Source organism: Drosophila busckii, chromosome X (assembly GCF_011750605.1).
Source record: "Drosophila busckii strain San Diego stock center, stock number 13000-0081.31 chromosome X, ASM1175060v1, whole genome shotgun sequence".
Classification (NCBI taxonomy): Eukaryota; Metazoa; Arthropoda; class Insecta; order Diptera; family Drosophilidae; genus Drosophila; species Drosophila busckii.
This window is the reverse complement of record NC_046608.1, coordinates 5,059,934-5,076,990: the sequence shown is the minus strand read 5'-3', so window position 1 is coordinate 5,076,990 and position 17,057 is coordinate 5,059,934. Positions and strand designations below refer to the sequence as shown.

The following is a 17,057-nucleotide window of genomic DNA, read 5'->3' as shown; positions in this document are numbered from 1 at the left end:
GCGCATTCGCTCATATTATTATTATTTTTTTTCGTTTCTCGCATTTCTAACAGAAAAAAAAACTCGGGTATTAATATTACTTACGTTAAAATATAAAAAAACGCGACTTCTCTGTCTGATATGCCTTATGAGCGGGCGTTGCAGGCAGCAGCAGCAGCAGCAGCTTGACAGCTGTAACTAACTAAAAAAAAAAGAAGCATAGCATTAAATAGTTGGCAGTTGTGGTTAGCACACGCAGGCACAGGATGCTGTCAGCCCTGCTGCTGCTGCCTGGCTTAACATTATCTTTAGCCCCAGCTAGATATAAAGCATATTTTTTGACTCGTTCTTACCTTTGGTGTCAGCAGCAACAACAACTGCAAGCTGCTGAATAGAGCGCTATTAATAAATACAGTAATTAATGCAAGAGTTTATAAATATAGAGAGCAAGCAAAAGAAAATAGACACTGTACAAAAAATATATAAAAAGTTACAAAGCTTAATATTTTAGCTTGTTGAACTAATACTAAACACAGCTCTGATTGTATTTTTCCAATAAATATGAAACTTTTTTCGTTTCTATTTTCTATTGCAATTTTTTGCATTTAATTTTAAATACTTATTTAGCCTATATTTATTTAAACTGAATTGTAACTTAATCTTTAGTCAACTAATGGCTTAAAGGGTATTTAAGCTTTGCTTAAACTTGAGCTCTGCAGCATAAAAATACATAAGTTTAGCTTTAAATATTTATAAAGTCAAAGCAAGACAGTGTAATTTTTAATGACAGCATTAAAATTATAAAATAAGTTTTTTTTTTTTTTTCTTTATTAAGGCATACGGGGAATACCAGGAACCCCTTAGTGAATAAAATAAGTGCCAATGGTATTTTTTTGTTGTTATTTTTGCTTAGTCTTAATAACTTATTTTTTATTTAACTATTAGCGCTTGTATATACTTGTTTATGTTCTTCATTTCTAACAAAGACTTATGCAGTTCTATTATATTATATTATATAGACATATAACATATATACATTACTTACACTAAGCCATACGCATTTTTTTACTTTTATGTTAAGCTAATAATGCATTTAATTTGGTTTTTTTTTGATTAAAACTAAATGTATGCAGCTTTATTTTCAATTTATAATATATATGCTTGCTTTGAGCAAATTATATATATTTTATATTTTATTTTATTTATATATATATAGATTACTATGCTCAGCTCTTTACTTTTATTATTTTATTTGCTAAAATTTGCATTCAATTTGTTTTTTTTTTGATTTAAACATAAATGTATAAATTGCAAGCTTTGCTAACTTTTGAGTTGTCTTGCAGGCTAGTTAATATATAATATATTTATTTCTTTATTTTAAATTTATATTATATTTTTTAGTATTATTTTTAGTGCTAACAATTGATTGCACTGTTCGAATCAACTGCAGCTGCCAATCAACATTAGTTTATAATATATATGACTGCATAAATCTTTTATCTATATAAAGGTAAGCTGCCGCAGCTGCCACATAGCGTGTGTGTATGAGTGTGTGTGTGTGTGTGCATGCAACAGTGTGTAGCATGCAGTCATGTGAATGATTCGTTTATGCTTTTGTCAGTCACGTCAGTGAGCGCGCGCAGTGTTTTGCACCTTGCACGGCAAAGCTCAGGCTGGCAGACAGACAGTCCGACAGGCAGTCAGACGAACGGACGAACGGACGGACGAACAGTCAGTGCGTCAGTTTGGGGCTTGGACTGCGCGCCGGTTAGTCAGTTGTTTGATTTTACAGTTGTAGTCCAATTACGATTTTGAGCTCATGCCAACCGCACACAGATTTCAGCCGTTAGCTATGTTAGTTCCACGCTCCAAGAGAGCGCTGTCCTGTCCTATCCTGTCCTTGCGTATCCCTGTCCCATCCTGTTGCTGCACTCTCCACTCATTGTGACCAAAGCTTAGCTGACTACAGCTCCCTGCCTTGTCGCCGTCGCCGTCGCCGTCGCCTTGTCTCGCGCTCTGACTGAGTTCGTGTAATTTTTGGGGCTTCAACGTTGCAGCGCTGGAGCGTTGAGAGCCGCTGTCAGCACTCGCACCCACAAACGCTCTAAATTACATTTTAGCAAGTTAATTGAAATGGAAATTAGTTGAAATTGTAAAACGAATTGAATTGTATGTGATTAGCTGGAATATTGTCGAATTGGCTGCAGCAGCAGCAAACTGCGCCCAAAATGCTGCAACTAAATTACGTATACGCTTAGTAAGCACTTGGGATTACTTTTTGACATTTAAAGTGCAATAAAGATTTCAAGCTTAAATTAACAAAAAAGAATAATTATAATATAAGCGTATAACAGTTAAAAATATATAATTTATTGTTAGTAAAAAGAAAATTAAGCACAAAGCAAGGCAGAAATTCAAATTTATAAATTTAAATATAAAATATAATTATTAAAACAAATCAGCTCAGTTGTAAATGCTTTAAAAAAATTAAAATAAATTAGCAAACAATTTTATGCTTAGTTATTGAATGTTGTAATAGCTAAAATTATTATAGATAAGCAACAATTTTATTTTAAAATATTAATATAGATTAATTAATCTAATTATAATAACTAAAAAATATTCTATAGACTATATTCTATATTCTTGCTATATCTTAATTATTTACCTTTTGCTGCTCTGCTAACAAATATTGATATATTGATTGAGTTCAATAGCTTGACTACGTTTAGTTACATTTTGTTCTAATGCCAGCGCCCAGCTTATGCCACGCCCAACTCAACTCAAAGCTGTAGCGGCTTTGAAAAAAAAAATTGTAAAGAGAATTATAAAACGTAAAGTTTTGCGTCGCTGGCAACGGCAATGGCACTGACAATGTTTCCTGTGCGTGTAACTTTTGCTCAAGGATTTATAGTTGGCTCTTGGATACAGCCAGAGGGGTGAGCATGGGGGCGCCAGGAAGTGTGTGTGTGTGTGTGTGTGTGCTTGGTTGGCTGGCTGGCTGGCTAAAGCAAGTTGTCATGCCAACGCATCATAGGCAATGCCATAAGCGAGCTCCAGCTCCAGCTCCCGGCTCCAAAGCTACTGAAGCTACCGCCTGAAAAGCCATTTGTGCTTAATTGCGTGTAGGGCAACTAATGAGCGGAGTTATATACCGACCAGGAGAGCGCGGCTGTTTATAATTTTCGAAGTAAAAAAAACGCACACGAATGATTTAAATATATGGGTAGGAGTTAAAAGTCTAGGGCAGTAGCTAAAATTTATTTATAGCCAGCGCGACACTCGACCCAGCGTAAAATATATAGAAAATATAAACATTTTTTTTACGCTCATGCCAAATGTAACATTAATTTGTGCATGGGTGGGGCTCTCAGTCCTCTGTCTCTCCCAAGAACTTTTGCATTTGAATTATGCGTGCCAAAGGGTTTTAGCCCCAGCAGCAGCAGCATCAGCAGCAGCAGCTGTGGGGGCCAGCGTCGGGGCCATTAAGCGAAAATTATATTGGCCAAAAATATAAAAATGTAATATTATAATGGAAAGCAGCATATAGTAGACTATAGTTGGCTAGTCGGGTTAAGTTAAGTTAAGTGCAAGCTGACGTCTAAACAATAATAAATAGATTTAAATTAATTTGATATTACAAAAATGATTTAAAGCAAGCATTTAACAGTAGTTATTAACAGCTAATAAATATAATAATAATAAATATTTAAAATTTAAAAGGCATTTATTTATTTAAAATTAACAATAATAGTTATTTATTAAAGCTACTTAAGCGGCGAGCACTGCCAACAAAGCCTTCTGCTCTATATTTTTTTTATATTTTTTGTTTTCTTAGAATATAATAAATTTATTTTACAATTAGATTTAAGCTTTTATAGCTTTGGGTACTTGAATATTTTGCAATATTTATTTTATTATATTTGTTTTATTAGATTGTATTAAATTTATTTTTATTAATTAATAATTAGTTAACAATTAAATTTTAAATTTGCTTAGCTCACATATTGCTATAGACAATGTACTTATCGATAACATATTGCTATCGTTATTATTTATATATTTGCTTATAATATATATTTTTATATAATTTGTTTAATTAGATTTTAATAAATTTATTTTACAATTGGATTGAAGAATTTTGTAGCTCACATATTAACAGCTTTATCGATAACTCATGTTGCATTTAAAGTTTACAAATGAGAAAAAATTATATGAGAAATTTATTTTTTTTTGTTATATTATTTGTTTTATTAAATTGTAATACATATTGCATTTTAGCTTTCAGGTTTTTATAGCGCTAATATTAACTGTTATATACTATATAGTTCTTTGTATATATCGATAACTTTTATATTATATTTTGCATGAATGTTTTTGAATGAAAATATTGCAAACGGCTTTAACTTCTTTCTAAATAATAAACCTATGCCAAATTCTCATGGAATATATATATATATATATATATATACTAACTACCCACACTTGTTTGTGGTACAGTTGAGCTCAAGCCTAGTTAGGTATTCATGAGCGTTAAGCAGTCGCCAGACAAAAACCCCATCATCACTTGCGGTCATTCACATAGTAGTAGAGCTTGGGTCCAGATTCATGCCACCGCTCACTCTCTATCTCGCTCTTACCCTCGACGTCTCTCTCATTGAACAATACAATGTGGGTGTATTTTTTTTTTGCTGTTCGCTGCTTTGAGCAGCTGCTACGGTTCGGCTTTGGGATAGACCTTCTTATGAATGTAATTTTTATTTACACAATTTTAAGCTAATATTACGTTTGAGCCACGCCCAAAGCTCTGCACAAAACCGAGAAAAAGACAGACACTAAAAAAAGAGAAGAGGCAAACAAAAAAAAAAATTGTAACAGCAACGACAGCGAATTTGTCCCAAAAAAGGATTAATGAAATAAAATTATCTCTTTTTCGGCGTAACGCGAGCCGAAACTGGTGCGGGGTAGTTGGTCGGGTGTGTAGTGCGCGCTGTTTGGCTTTTTTTCACTCGTTTTTTTTTGCTTAATTTGTAATGCCTATTTATGTTGTCTCTGTTGCTCTTAAGCGCAACTGCTTTTTTTGTTTTTTTTAATTTCTTTGGTCTTTTGCGTGTGGGTCGGGACCTCATCAAGTAGCAACACGTACATATCTTTTGTGTACGCAGCAGCGACAAGGTGTATGCCTTTGTTTAATGGCTGAAAATAGCGTTCAGTTCTTATATTTTAACATTTTTAAATGCATTCGAAATTAAGTAGCAGGCGTTCGGGTGTTCGGGGTGCGGCTGAAGCTAAATTGCATATAAATAAAAAAGTCTATTGCGTTAAGCAAATTCTTCGCATGCGGGTTGAGGGGTAGAGCATAAGAGTGTTAGTAATTGAGCTATGTTAATTGCTAAAGCGTTTGGCTAAAAATTAAACAAAAGGAACAGCGCTACAGCTGTCAAAAAATTTACTAATGAAAGCAAAACTTCAGTTGCACAAGCGAAATATAAAATAAATTGTTATAACGCTACAGCTACGACTTCTAGCAATTGTTGATTTTGTTGTTGATATTATGCATTCACCAATATTTGTTATTGATAGATTAGAACATGTTTTACAATAAAAAAACAAAGCATTGGTGAATTGGTGAGTTTAATGCTGATTGGTGTGCATTGCTTATGATGATCCCCATGTAAGTTTCAACAATGAGCAGAAACTGCTGCATGTTTCAATATAAAAAATAAAGCATTGGTGAACTTTCTGGTGATTGGTGTGAATTGGCTATGACGAACGCATAAAAGTTTCACCAATGTAGTAGTTAACGAAGCTAGTGAATATAAGATTCAAATTCAAGAATTTATATCAAAATCTTACACAATTTTTTATATCAAGCCAAGTTATTGTAATTTAAAGCGTAATCAAATTATTTATGTATAACTTTATTAGAGTTTTCCACCCAATGCGCTCTGGAATGGTTTGTAACCTTGCTAAACCACAGAAGCTTTGCTAATTTTTTTTTTACTGCTACTGGCTGTGGGTTAAAGATTTGCGCATCATTACGTAGACCAAACGTGTTCGCCAACTGTCTGTCTGTCCGTCCGTTCAACTGTCGTAGCGTCTTTGACTTTGCTGCGCTGGCTTAAAATGAAAATACAAAAATGTCATTCATTCATTTATGCAAAACTTGTAATAATGACAACTTTTTTGAGGGGGGTGCAGGCAATGCTAAAAAACGTTAAACTCTATACATATATATAAAATTTTTGTTGACTCTGAAAGATTTTGATGGCGCTCGAAAATTTTGCTGTGTATGCGCGCGAAAAATTTCTTCGTCGTGCCAAGGTGTGCGCAATGGGCTGCGGTATAGAAGCTGCAAGCTGGAGAGGAGTAGACATGCTGCTGGAGATGGAGCATGGCGACTGACTATTAAGCTTACCTCCATAGCTACTGTTATTCATGCCTGGGCTGGCTGCTACTGTTCCGAGTTCTTCTTCTTCTTCTTCTTGAAGTTGTTGTTGTTGTTATTGTGTGCGGTAATAAAATTCTTAATGTGCCATTAAATCCTTCCACAGGCAACGTCATCAGCGCGTCATGACTTTTGTGAGCTGAAGCTAGAACAGACATTGGGACTTGTCTTGGAATTTCGCCAAGCCAAAGAAATCTAACGAAAATTTCGCTACGAAATGGCACGTAAATAAATTGCAAAGATTTGTCGTCTACTACGTTGAGAGGATGCCAGCCAGCCAGCCAGCCAGCCAACAACAACAGAAAAGAATAAATACTTTGGCTACACCTGCCAACCCACCCAGCCTAACAGCACCACCCACCCACTATAAAGGAGGGACTTGTGTGGTCTCTTCGCCTGCCAAAAGTACAACAAATGAGTTAACATTTTTGGCTTGGCATTTTGTAAAAGGCTTTGGCAATCATTGTACCCAACACAGCACAGTTGACAACTCAGCAGCAACCCCCACCACCCACCTTAGCTGCCTGTCATTATGATTATTGTCATTTGGTTGAGGTGATTCAATGCATTTAGATTGCATAATTAAGTAATGTGCGTATTTAATGGAAATCTCATGGACGTTAAACTTCCAACGTAGTTTGACTTATGAAATTATCACAAAACGCTTGGCCAAGCACTAAAATTGTAAATATTTAAATTAAAAATTTTATATTTATTAGAGTCTAATATTAATTTAACTAATTTTTGCAAATATAAACTCAGCACTTTGTAATTCAATTTATAAATATTTATTTGATCTTGTTATTAATTTAATTATTATTATAATAAAAATATATAAATATTTCTTTGACTTTAATATCAATTCAACTATTTTTGGAATACTTACAATAAATTCACTTAATATAAAATATAAAATTAACACATCTTGGAATCTAGAAACTTTTCTTGAAAGCTAATTTAATTTTTTAATATTTCTTTGATCTTATTTTATTAAATATTAATATTGATTCAATTATTAGTTATTTTTTAAAGCAAGTTTGTATAAGATAAATATGTGTGTAAATTTAGTGTTTAATAATAATTATAATTATTTAAATTATAATTATTTAAATTTTCAATATAGCATTTTAAGCTTTATGTATTTTTTCTTTGATTTATGTGCTCTCCTCATTTATTTTATATTTTCTAAATTAAAAAAATGCTCAAAAAATATATTAAAAAAAACTTGCAACATTTTGTAAATTCTAGAAATATTAAAGTTAACAATTGTTGCCATTGTGAGTGAACCTCCCAGAGACTCTTCACCCAGTTAGCCAGGCCAGAACGCTGTTTGCAACAAAAGCCAACAGAAATTATGGCGCACTCAACCTGCATTTCATTTGTGTTGTGTGACCCAAGGAATCGTTTCGATTGTTGCAACACATGCGCTGCTGCATGCAGCACACACACACACACACACACACAGACGCACACACACACAGTTGCAGCTTCGAGTATTTAATACCTTTCGTCATTAATATTTGCAACAAAAGCGACAATGCCGCCTCTTAGAGTCGAGCCCAGAGCCCCACTTGTCGATATTTAACATAATTGTGCAATTGTGCAAAAGTATGCATGCACATGCATGCATATGCGTGTACAAAAAAATCAAAAAGAGTTCAAGTGTCTGCATTTAAGTTGCACTGGCTGCTGCTGCAAGTGCCGCTTAGGCATTTAATCGCTTTGGCTTTTGCAACGGATGTGCAATTGCCACAAGATGCATATGTGGGTGGTTGGGTGGGTGGTGACAGCAACGTTGGGTGGCATTTACAGATGTATAGAAATTTTCAACTTTGTTCAGCTCATGTAAGAGGGAGCAGACATAAAGCTTGAGCTTCAAATATTTATGAATATTGGGAATGTAATAAAATAAAATCAATAATTCTAAGCCTACTTTTAAATTGACGCTTGATTTTTTTAATATTACTTTAGTTTTTCAATGAAAGTATAATAGAATCATTAATAAGGAGAAAAACAAGAGTATTAAATTAAAATTAAAAAGTAATAATTTAAAATAAAAATTGTTAAAAAATAGAAGTTACAATTGAATTGGGAAAAGGCTAAGAAAGCAACACGGCGTGTTATTAAACAATTGAGCACTTTAGGTATTAGTAATAATAACAATTACTTATTAATTATTATTTAAAACGCATGATCCGAGCGCGGTTGCTGCTTCACTGCTCGTTCACTCCTTAAGAGTTCAGACACAACTGACGGCCATGTTCGATAGCTTAACCGCCAGCCTCGCACCCACACATTGATCGCCGTGCACGAATCGTAGCTGAGAGCGCTAGCAGCTCAGAGTCAATGCAGTCAGTGCTAATCAGCCCATGATAGTGAGAGAGCAGTGCTGCTTTCGTTCAGCCGCACACACACTCACCCACACATTGATCTTAGTGCCAGAACAGAAGCTGAGAGTGCAAGCCCCTCAGAGAGAGACAGTCAATGCTTGTGCTAATCAGCCCACGTGCCTGATAGTGAGAGAGAGCAGCGCTGCTTTCGTTCGCTTGCGCTTGATCGTTCTTCGCTGCTGCTGCGACTGAACGAGAGCGTCGCCGCAACGAACGGTGCTTTGCTTATCTCTTTTGACGCCCAGCGGACAGACACTGAGCTTGGGAACTAAACTGCTTAAGCTAAAGGAAAACTTCTGGCTTAAGCTAAATTGAATTGAGATCTGCATAAATGCAATATTTTGCAAATGCAAATAACTTATTTATTTATTTGATTAATAAATAATTCTAATACTACACAGCCTGCTTATGGAAACTTTTGCTACAATATAGAGTATATTAGTTGTAGGCCAAAATAAAATCTGAACAGCTGGCGTTGCTTTAACAATTATAACTGTTTTATGGCCTTACTCTAGCTCTAGCTCAGTTCAGTTCTGACTAAAGCACTGATTACATGCTGCCTAAAATTTTTCTAAAAAATTTCATTAATACACCCAAAAAAAATTATTTTATGTAAAAATTCAAAGTACAAAATTTATAGTTTTTGGACAAACGCAAAAATAAAAGTGCTATAAACAAAGAGGTAAGCAAATGGTTGGTGATATCAATAATAATTAAACTGAAGAATTGCGCGTGTATTGTAGAATTCTTCAATATGGAACGTATTTCGGCACAGCTTATGAGACAGCCAAGAGCGATGCAGTTGCGCAGCCTCTTCAAATGTTGCTACAGCACCAAATCCGGCGGCGGTGCTGGCAAGTTTGGAACATGGCGCATTACCAACATTGATGCACCACGGAAGATAATGCGTGAGGATAATATGTGGCGCAGTCCTTTGAAGACTGACACGAAATGGCTGCGCTCACATGATGCACATCAATATCGCCCGGACTTTGGTCAGACGGAGCCGCAATCGTTGCGCAAACAATTTATGCGCAGTCCGGATGAGCGCACCAGAGATGCATTGGGTCGCGACTGGGACCTGGCGCTGAAGAAGGCCATTAACAATCGTCGGGAAATGCTGCTCGCTGAGGAGCAGCGCAACAAGGAGCTGGAAATGGAGCGCGAGCGTGCAACACTTGAGCGACGCCCAACGCGTCGTCAGCAAGCTGCTGCTCTAAAGAAAACTGAACGTGCCGCCGTCAGCGGCACAAAGCAGCCACGTGGATCAGCACCACCAGCACCAGATGCCACTAAGCTGACGACGACTGAGGCCAAGCCGCGTCCGTCCAAGCAGAGACTTGCACAGAAACGTGAACGTCTCAATCCCAAGGCGGATGACTATTGATTTTTGATGCCCCCACCCTCCCGCACAGGCCACACAGGTACAGAAATAGAGTGAGAGAGTTACGGCTCCAAAGATTCTACATCCCCGCATATGCTGAAATATGCAAAAATTTTATTTCAAATTATCAACTTGACAAGTGTCTGAAATCCATTCAGCTACTAATCGATTGCTTTTTTGGAATATTCTTTTTGAAATAGATTTATTGGCATATTTCGAATACAAGCAAATAATCATGCGAAGCGATTGTGTGTTTTTTTTTAATATAAGTGCGTAACAATTGAATTCCATGCTTTGCATTAATTTATTTGAGTAAGCGACAAGGCAATAAGCATGAGCTACTTTCATATAAATTCATTTGCTGAGCGATTTTTATAGTATGCATTAATATATTTGAGTAAGCGACAATGCAATATAGGCATGATCTACTATATTCATTTGTTGAGCGATTTTTACTATGCATTAATATATTTGAGTAAGCGACAAGGTAATATAAGCATGAGCTACTTTGATATAAATGCATTTCCTGAGCGATTTTTCTAAGCGTTGACTTATGCTGCTGGTAAAAGTTTAAACTTTATGCTCTTTTTGCATTGCAAATGCTTTGCGTATAAATGAAAAGCGCTTAGCAAATAATTGTAATTTTATTTTGTTAAAACTGTCAACAAATATTTATGTCTAATGCTGTTATATAAAATATTTAACCAATAACATTAGCGCGTAAGTTTTGTAGACTTGGCTAAGACTGCAGCTTGTGTTGTTTGGTAGCTGGGGATAAAATATGGCAACACCTTCGCTACGCACATTAATTTTTAGTGCTTTTTGGGTTTTCAATTTGCGCAAAGAGTAGAAGCCACGTGAACGTGAACGAGACGAGACGAAGAGACAAAGTCGCGGGCGATGCCATTTAACGCTGCATAGAAAATCAAACGCAGAAGGTCAAAGGCAATGCCAAGAGAGACAAAGGCAGCGCGGACTGAAGCGAACTGATGCTGGATGCTGGAAACTGTTGCCTGCTGGCAGAAGCGACTTGTGATATATGCCAAGGAGGCAATGGCAATGGTAAGAGCCAGGCCAGAGCCAGAGCCAGCGCCAGGAGCAGAGCAGAGCAGTCAGTAACCCTTTATCGAGACAGAAGCAGCATGGGGTAAGTGTTGATTTAGGGTTGCAAACAGAAATTATGATAATGCCTGGGAAAACACAAGACACACAGATAGCGGACAGAGAGAGAGAGAGAGGAGGAGAGTGTGGGGCGGCAAAAGAAAATATATTAAATGATATTGAGAGGAACTAATTTTCATTAAAAGGATTAAAAAGCATTTGGCAGCAGCAACCGCGATGGGGGCTGGTTATGAATTAACATAAAAATCATAAAAATATGACACTATGCGAGAAGAAAGACTTTCGACTCGTTCGCGCTCACGTTCGTGATTGTGTGGCCGTGGCCAAAACGCATGATGCTCATTATGAAGCTTCCCAGTGCTTAAAGGCGACCCGCAACGCTTGAATAAAGAGCACGAAGGTCCGCAGGTGGCAGGTGGCTGTGTGGCAAGCGTTTGTGGCACATCTGGGTGGGCACATTGATGGCAAATGCGCGACAATCAACACACAGCACAAGAGTCGACGCTGCTCTGATAGCGCAGCAAGTTCTCTGCTCTTCTCCTTTTTTTTTTTTTGGCTTTGGGTTGGAGGATTAGTAATGGGCGCGTTGTTTGGGTTTGGGGTTAAAAGGTGGGCCCAGCGCATGCTTAGCATCATTTTGATGATAGCCCAGCAGCTCGACATTGTGTTTGCTTTTGGTGGGTGTCGATGCCGCAAAGTCTGACTGCCACTTAGTAACTCACCCGCAGTTTATTATTTTCAAAATATTTAAATTTTTTGGATAATAAGCGAGAAATGGTTTTAATATAAGCAAATGGTTGGAACGCGCCGAGCGCGTCAAACGATGTGGCGCTTGTCATGGCCTAATCTACCTGGATAGCAAAAACTTTTGGGCGTGACTAGAAGTCGGGGCAGCTTACTTGTCAATATATATACATATAGATGTAAGTAACTGAGCGTATTATGCAATATAAGCATAAATGTTCGTATTATCAAACACGCCACAAGTATTTACATTGCAATATAATTAAGCATTAATCCGCTTATGTAATTGGCAAATATTTTGAAAAGTTTGCGCCAGCAAGGATTATGAACTAGACAGTTAAAAGTTTTAATGTTGTCTATGCTAATATTCAAAATCGTTCAAAGAATTTCTATGCTAGGACGAAGAAAAGTTTCAAGGCAGAATGTTTAGCTGATTTCAGAAGCGTCCAAGGCTTTTCTTTCTTTGCAGAGAACAGAGAAGACTTTGCGATGAATTTGAAATAACCTAAAGACTTTCGCAGCAGACAGTATAAGAGAGCGTAAGATAAGATAAGCAGTTTATTATATGAAATATTAATCGCTACATGCTTTGAAATATATTACAAAAAGTCTATGCAAGACTTTGAAGTTGAATTCGAAATCAGCTTAGGTATTTTACAATACTAATCGCGCAGCAAAACTGGATTAAAGTAATTTTTTTCAATTTAAACGAAAACCAATTGAAATGAGACAGCCTCACACACACTCACCCACACATTGATCTTAGTGCAAGAACAGAAGCTGAGAGCGCAAGCCTCAGAGAGAGACAGTCAATGCTTGTGCTAATCAGCCCACGTGCCTGATAAGTGAGAGAGAGCAGCTCTGCTTTCGCTCGCTAGCTAACTCGCCAGCTTCACACCCACACATTCATGATACAATAAAATTACAATTATTGTATCATGCACACATTGATCTCAGTGCACAAATCGAAACTGAAAGCACAAGCAGCTGAGAGAGGGCGAGCGACGTGCCTGATTGTGAGAGAGAGCAGCGCTGCTTGCGTTCGCTTGCGCTCGATCGCTCTTCGTTTCTGCTGCTGCGACTGAACGAGAGCGTCGCTGTATCGAACGGAGCTTTGCTTATCTCTTTTGACTTCCGGACGGACAAAAACTTAGCGTGGGAACTAAACTGCTTAAGCTAAACAAAAACTTCTGATTTAAGCAAATTTATTTTCAAAGCATTCAGGACTGCATTAAATGCAATATTTGCATTTACAGCATAACTTTATTGTTGATTTATTTTTGAATTATATACCAAACTTAATTTTGATTGCAATTGATGGCAACAAAAGAATATTTGAAGTTCGTTAGCTAACAAAAGCAAAACAGAATAGACTGTGTATTAGGCTTAAGCATTATCAAAATTATTAGCATAGTTGTTGGCAGACTGGCTTAGAGCAAAGCTGAATTATGCAATATATATAGATGTAAAGGCATGGCAAAGAGAAAGAGAGAGAGAGGGATCTCAACTAAGCAACCCGTTCGTTGTCGTCAAATGCAAAAATCGCGCGGCGAGCGCTTCCGTTTCCTTTCATTTCTGTGAGTAAAATTTCCAAAAATTCTATTATTATTAATAGAGGCAAGCAGGGCAGAGCAGCGGCGGCAGCGGCGGGCAACTACAGTTGGCAAATGAATGCACAAGGCCTGATACCATGACGACAAGGACTACACAACGTTCCATTCCCATTCCCATTCCCTGGTGCCCATGGTATGCGTTTGTCTCTTCTCTGCGACAGGACAGCACCGACTACAATAACCCGAAAAATGCACACAGTTTGCATTATAATGCGAAATTTTCGATTGCTCATTTGTGGCATTTACTTTTTACTATAAAAGTTTTATAGCCAGAGCCGGCTGAAGATGTCGACGTCGACGTTGGCGGCGGCGGCGGCTACGCGACCAACGTCAACGCGACAACGACAACGACAACGAAGACAAGCTACAAAATTTTACACAATGTCATCAACGACTTTTGGGGGGCTGACAATGTTGGTGGCGACTGGACCGAAGCAGTCCGACACGGTTTTAGGCAATATTTGCCACAGTCCTCCTTGCAGTCACTTCGTCTGTCTGTCTGTCTGTCTGTCTGTCCGTCTGTCTTTCGTTCTGACAATTGTGCGCAATTTTGTGCAGTAAACTTAAAGGATTACTTTTGGCTAATTTCGCAACGAACTGAGTAACGTTCGCTCTAAGACAGAAACGCAACAATTGTCATTATTATCATTTTTTGATGACAGCTTTAGCAAACGCTTTGCAATTTCAACAATTTTTTTCAAAATCAACATAGTTGAAATAATTGCCTAGTTAACTTAAAATTAAAATACAACTAAAATAAGCAACTAATAAATAATTGGAAATAATTTTCAACAAGTTTTAAAAAGATCAAGAGCTCACAATAAAAAATTTTTACACCACAGTGACATTGAAGTTTTAATGAATGTATGAATTTAAGTATTTTGAATTGCGAATTTAAATTTGCAACAATTGTTTTTAAAGTTTATGTTTAAGAAGTTGATTGAGCAGCTTCAATGAATTATCACATTGAACAAACTGCGTCTACTGACTTTTTACTTTTTAGACTTATCAAAATGCTGTTTATATTTGCAGTTAAATTAGTTTACATTTTTTGTTAAGTTTATTAAAAGCTAAATGTTTTGTTTATTCCCAAATATTTCTATTGAACAACTGAAGCTGCAGGCTTAGACATTTTTCATTGTCTTGCCAATTGCCAGCAGTTCAGCAACTTGCTTAGACTTAGATCGCTTAGTTGCCAACCTTTTAGTTAGTCTTTGGCTTAATTGAATGGCTAAGTTAGCAAAAAAAAAGCAAAGAGCGACTCACTTGAGACTGCGCTTCATTAAATAAAATTTTATTTACAGTCTGCTAGCACGACCTGTTCTTTCTTAGGCCATAAAAATGCCAGAAACTTATTGACTTATTATAGCGCAGGGCTATAAGCAAGCGCTGGGGGGTGTGGTGGGCTTGGGGGCGTCGTCTCTAATTGCAAATGCTGCGTCTGCTATATGAAAAAGAAATTTCTTTGCAGTTGGGTAAAGTTAATGTCGCTGGGGCGTGGATATTAAAATTGGATTTGTATATATATATATTATTATTATGATCATTACTATATCTATCTATATGCTTATAAATTAGCATTTTTGGCTGTAGCCGCCGTAACAACGACCGTCGTCCATTTTAGCCTTGGGAATGCGTTATTAATGGCAAATTAAAAGCAATAAAAAACAGATGTGCTTAACGTAGCACATTTTACGCGCAGCGTCGCACTAGTGAGTGCGTGGGCTGCTGGTGGGGGGGGCAATGAGGTGAGCCTGAGGTCGGGGTAACAGCTCATCAGCTTTTTGGGCGGGTGCGCACCTTAGTCGAACGAAGAAGTTGGCGGCGGCGTCGTCGTTATGAAAATGACTTTGCTCTTTGCAGTTTTCCCAAGCCTTGGGGTTGGGGTGGCGCTAACACACACACACACACACACACTTGTGCAAAAAAGTTTTGCATTTGAAATTTTTCGAGTCTGTTGCGCTGCTGCTGAGGCTGCCGTTAGCTTATGCAGTTTATCATTTTACTTCATCCAGGTGGGTAATTTTAATTTTAAGCTTGAGTAATGACAATATTTACTTCCACTTAAGCGACAACGTCACACGCTTTAATGGCATTTTGATTTGAGCCATTGTTGAGACCAACCAACCAACCCACCCACCCACTCAGCATTTAGCCTCAAAGCAACAGCTGTTGACAGTTTTCTTCTGTTTTTACAACAGTTATAAGCATATTACTTAATTTGGCTGCCAACATATGCGTATGAATAGAGAGGCAATTGGGCCTACGATATTCAGTTTAACGATATTCAAATCAAAAAGACTTTAGCAGGCATATTTAATGTACTTATCATAAAAAAGTCATATACTTACGATGTTGTAGTCTATGTACAGTTTACGATACGATATTTAAGCTTACGATATGCTAAGCAACAATACGCTTTACATATATTTATGTAAGATTTTATACTTACGCTGTTTTAGCAATGAATATAAATTCGCTATTCAAATTTACGATATTCAAATTAGCATTGCTATAGATATAATCACGATATGATATTGTTTTTATATTTTCTTATATAATTTTGCTATTTATTTCATTAATTGTCATTTTACTACAGACACTTAGTTTACTCAATACGATATATAGACTTACGATATCCAATTCAGTACAGCTTTACACATTAATGTATATTAATATAGCAATATATACTTAGAATGTTAATTTAATAAATATAAATACGATATAGAAACTTACGATATTCAAGTTAACATTAGCTAACTCAGACATTTATTGCTTATACTACTATTTGGTTTTAAATTTGACTTGTAATATTAAGTATACGCCATGCAGGCTTACGATATAGCATAATTGACTTGTCTGAGCTATATGCAAATGTATTGCTGCTGTTGTAGGTGGGCACTCATAAAAAACCGGTGCGGTCTTATAGATTTCTTAGCAAACTTAGGCTGAGAGTTAAACAATAAGATGAGAGAACTGATAGAGCTTGTTAAACATAAACAAGCAGCAGCAGCTCCCCAGTCAGCTCGTAAGATCAACAAAAAGTCATAAAAAATATAGATATGTTGTATGTACATAAAGACATAGACGTGTCTGTGTGTGTGTGTGTACCAAAGTCTAACGACAGTTGCCATAAATTTTTGCCTGTATGTATTGTTTATGTGTGTGTAACAAAAGATGTGCAAAATTTGCGCTTGTTAACAATGCACACACACAAACACACACACAGTCATATTCGGAATATTTTTGGATAACGCTCATACCAAAGACTGAACATTACAACGTAAAAAAAGAAAGAATTAGGTTCAAGGCAGCAACAAACAAAAAACAAAAGGCAGTCAGAGTTATGCAAGGCTCAAAGAGTTGGCGTATCTCTT

The 17,057-nt window shown here is 36.7% G+C and overlaps 1 protein-coding gene across 1 annotated transcript; it reads left to right on the top strand.

Moving 5' to 3' along the window:
• The first annotated feature begins 9,457 nt into the window (after positions 1–9,457).
• LOC108605984 lies at positions 9,458–10,443 on the top strand. Its single transcript, XM_017995806.1, has 2 exons — positions 9,458–9,499; positions 9,561–10,443. Exon 2 carries the CDS (start codon positions 9,572–9,574, stop codon positions 10,202–10,204), a length of 633 nt encoding a protein of 210 aa, XP_017851295.1. The 5' UTR covers positions 9,458–9,499; positions 9,561–9,571; the 3' UTR covers positions 10,205–10,443.
• Positions 10,444–17,057: the final 6,614 nt, after the last annotated feature.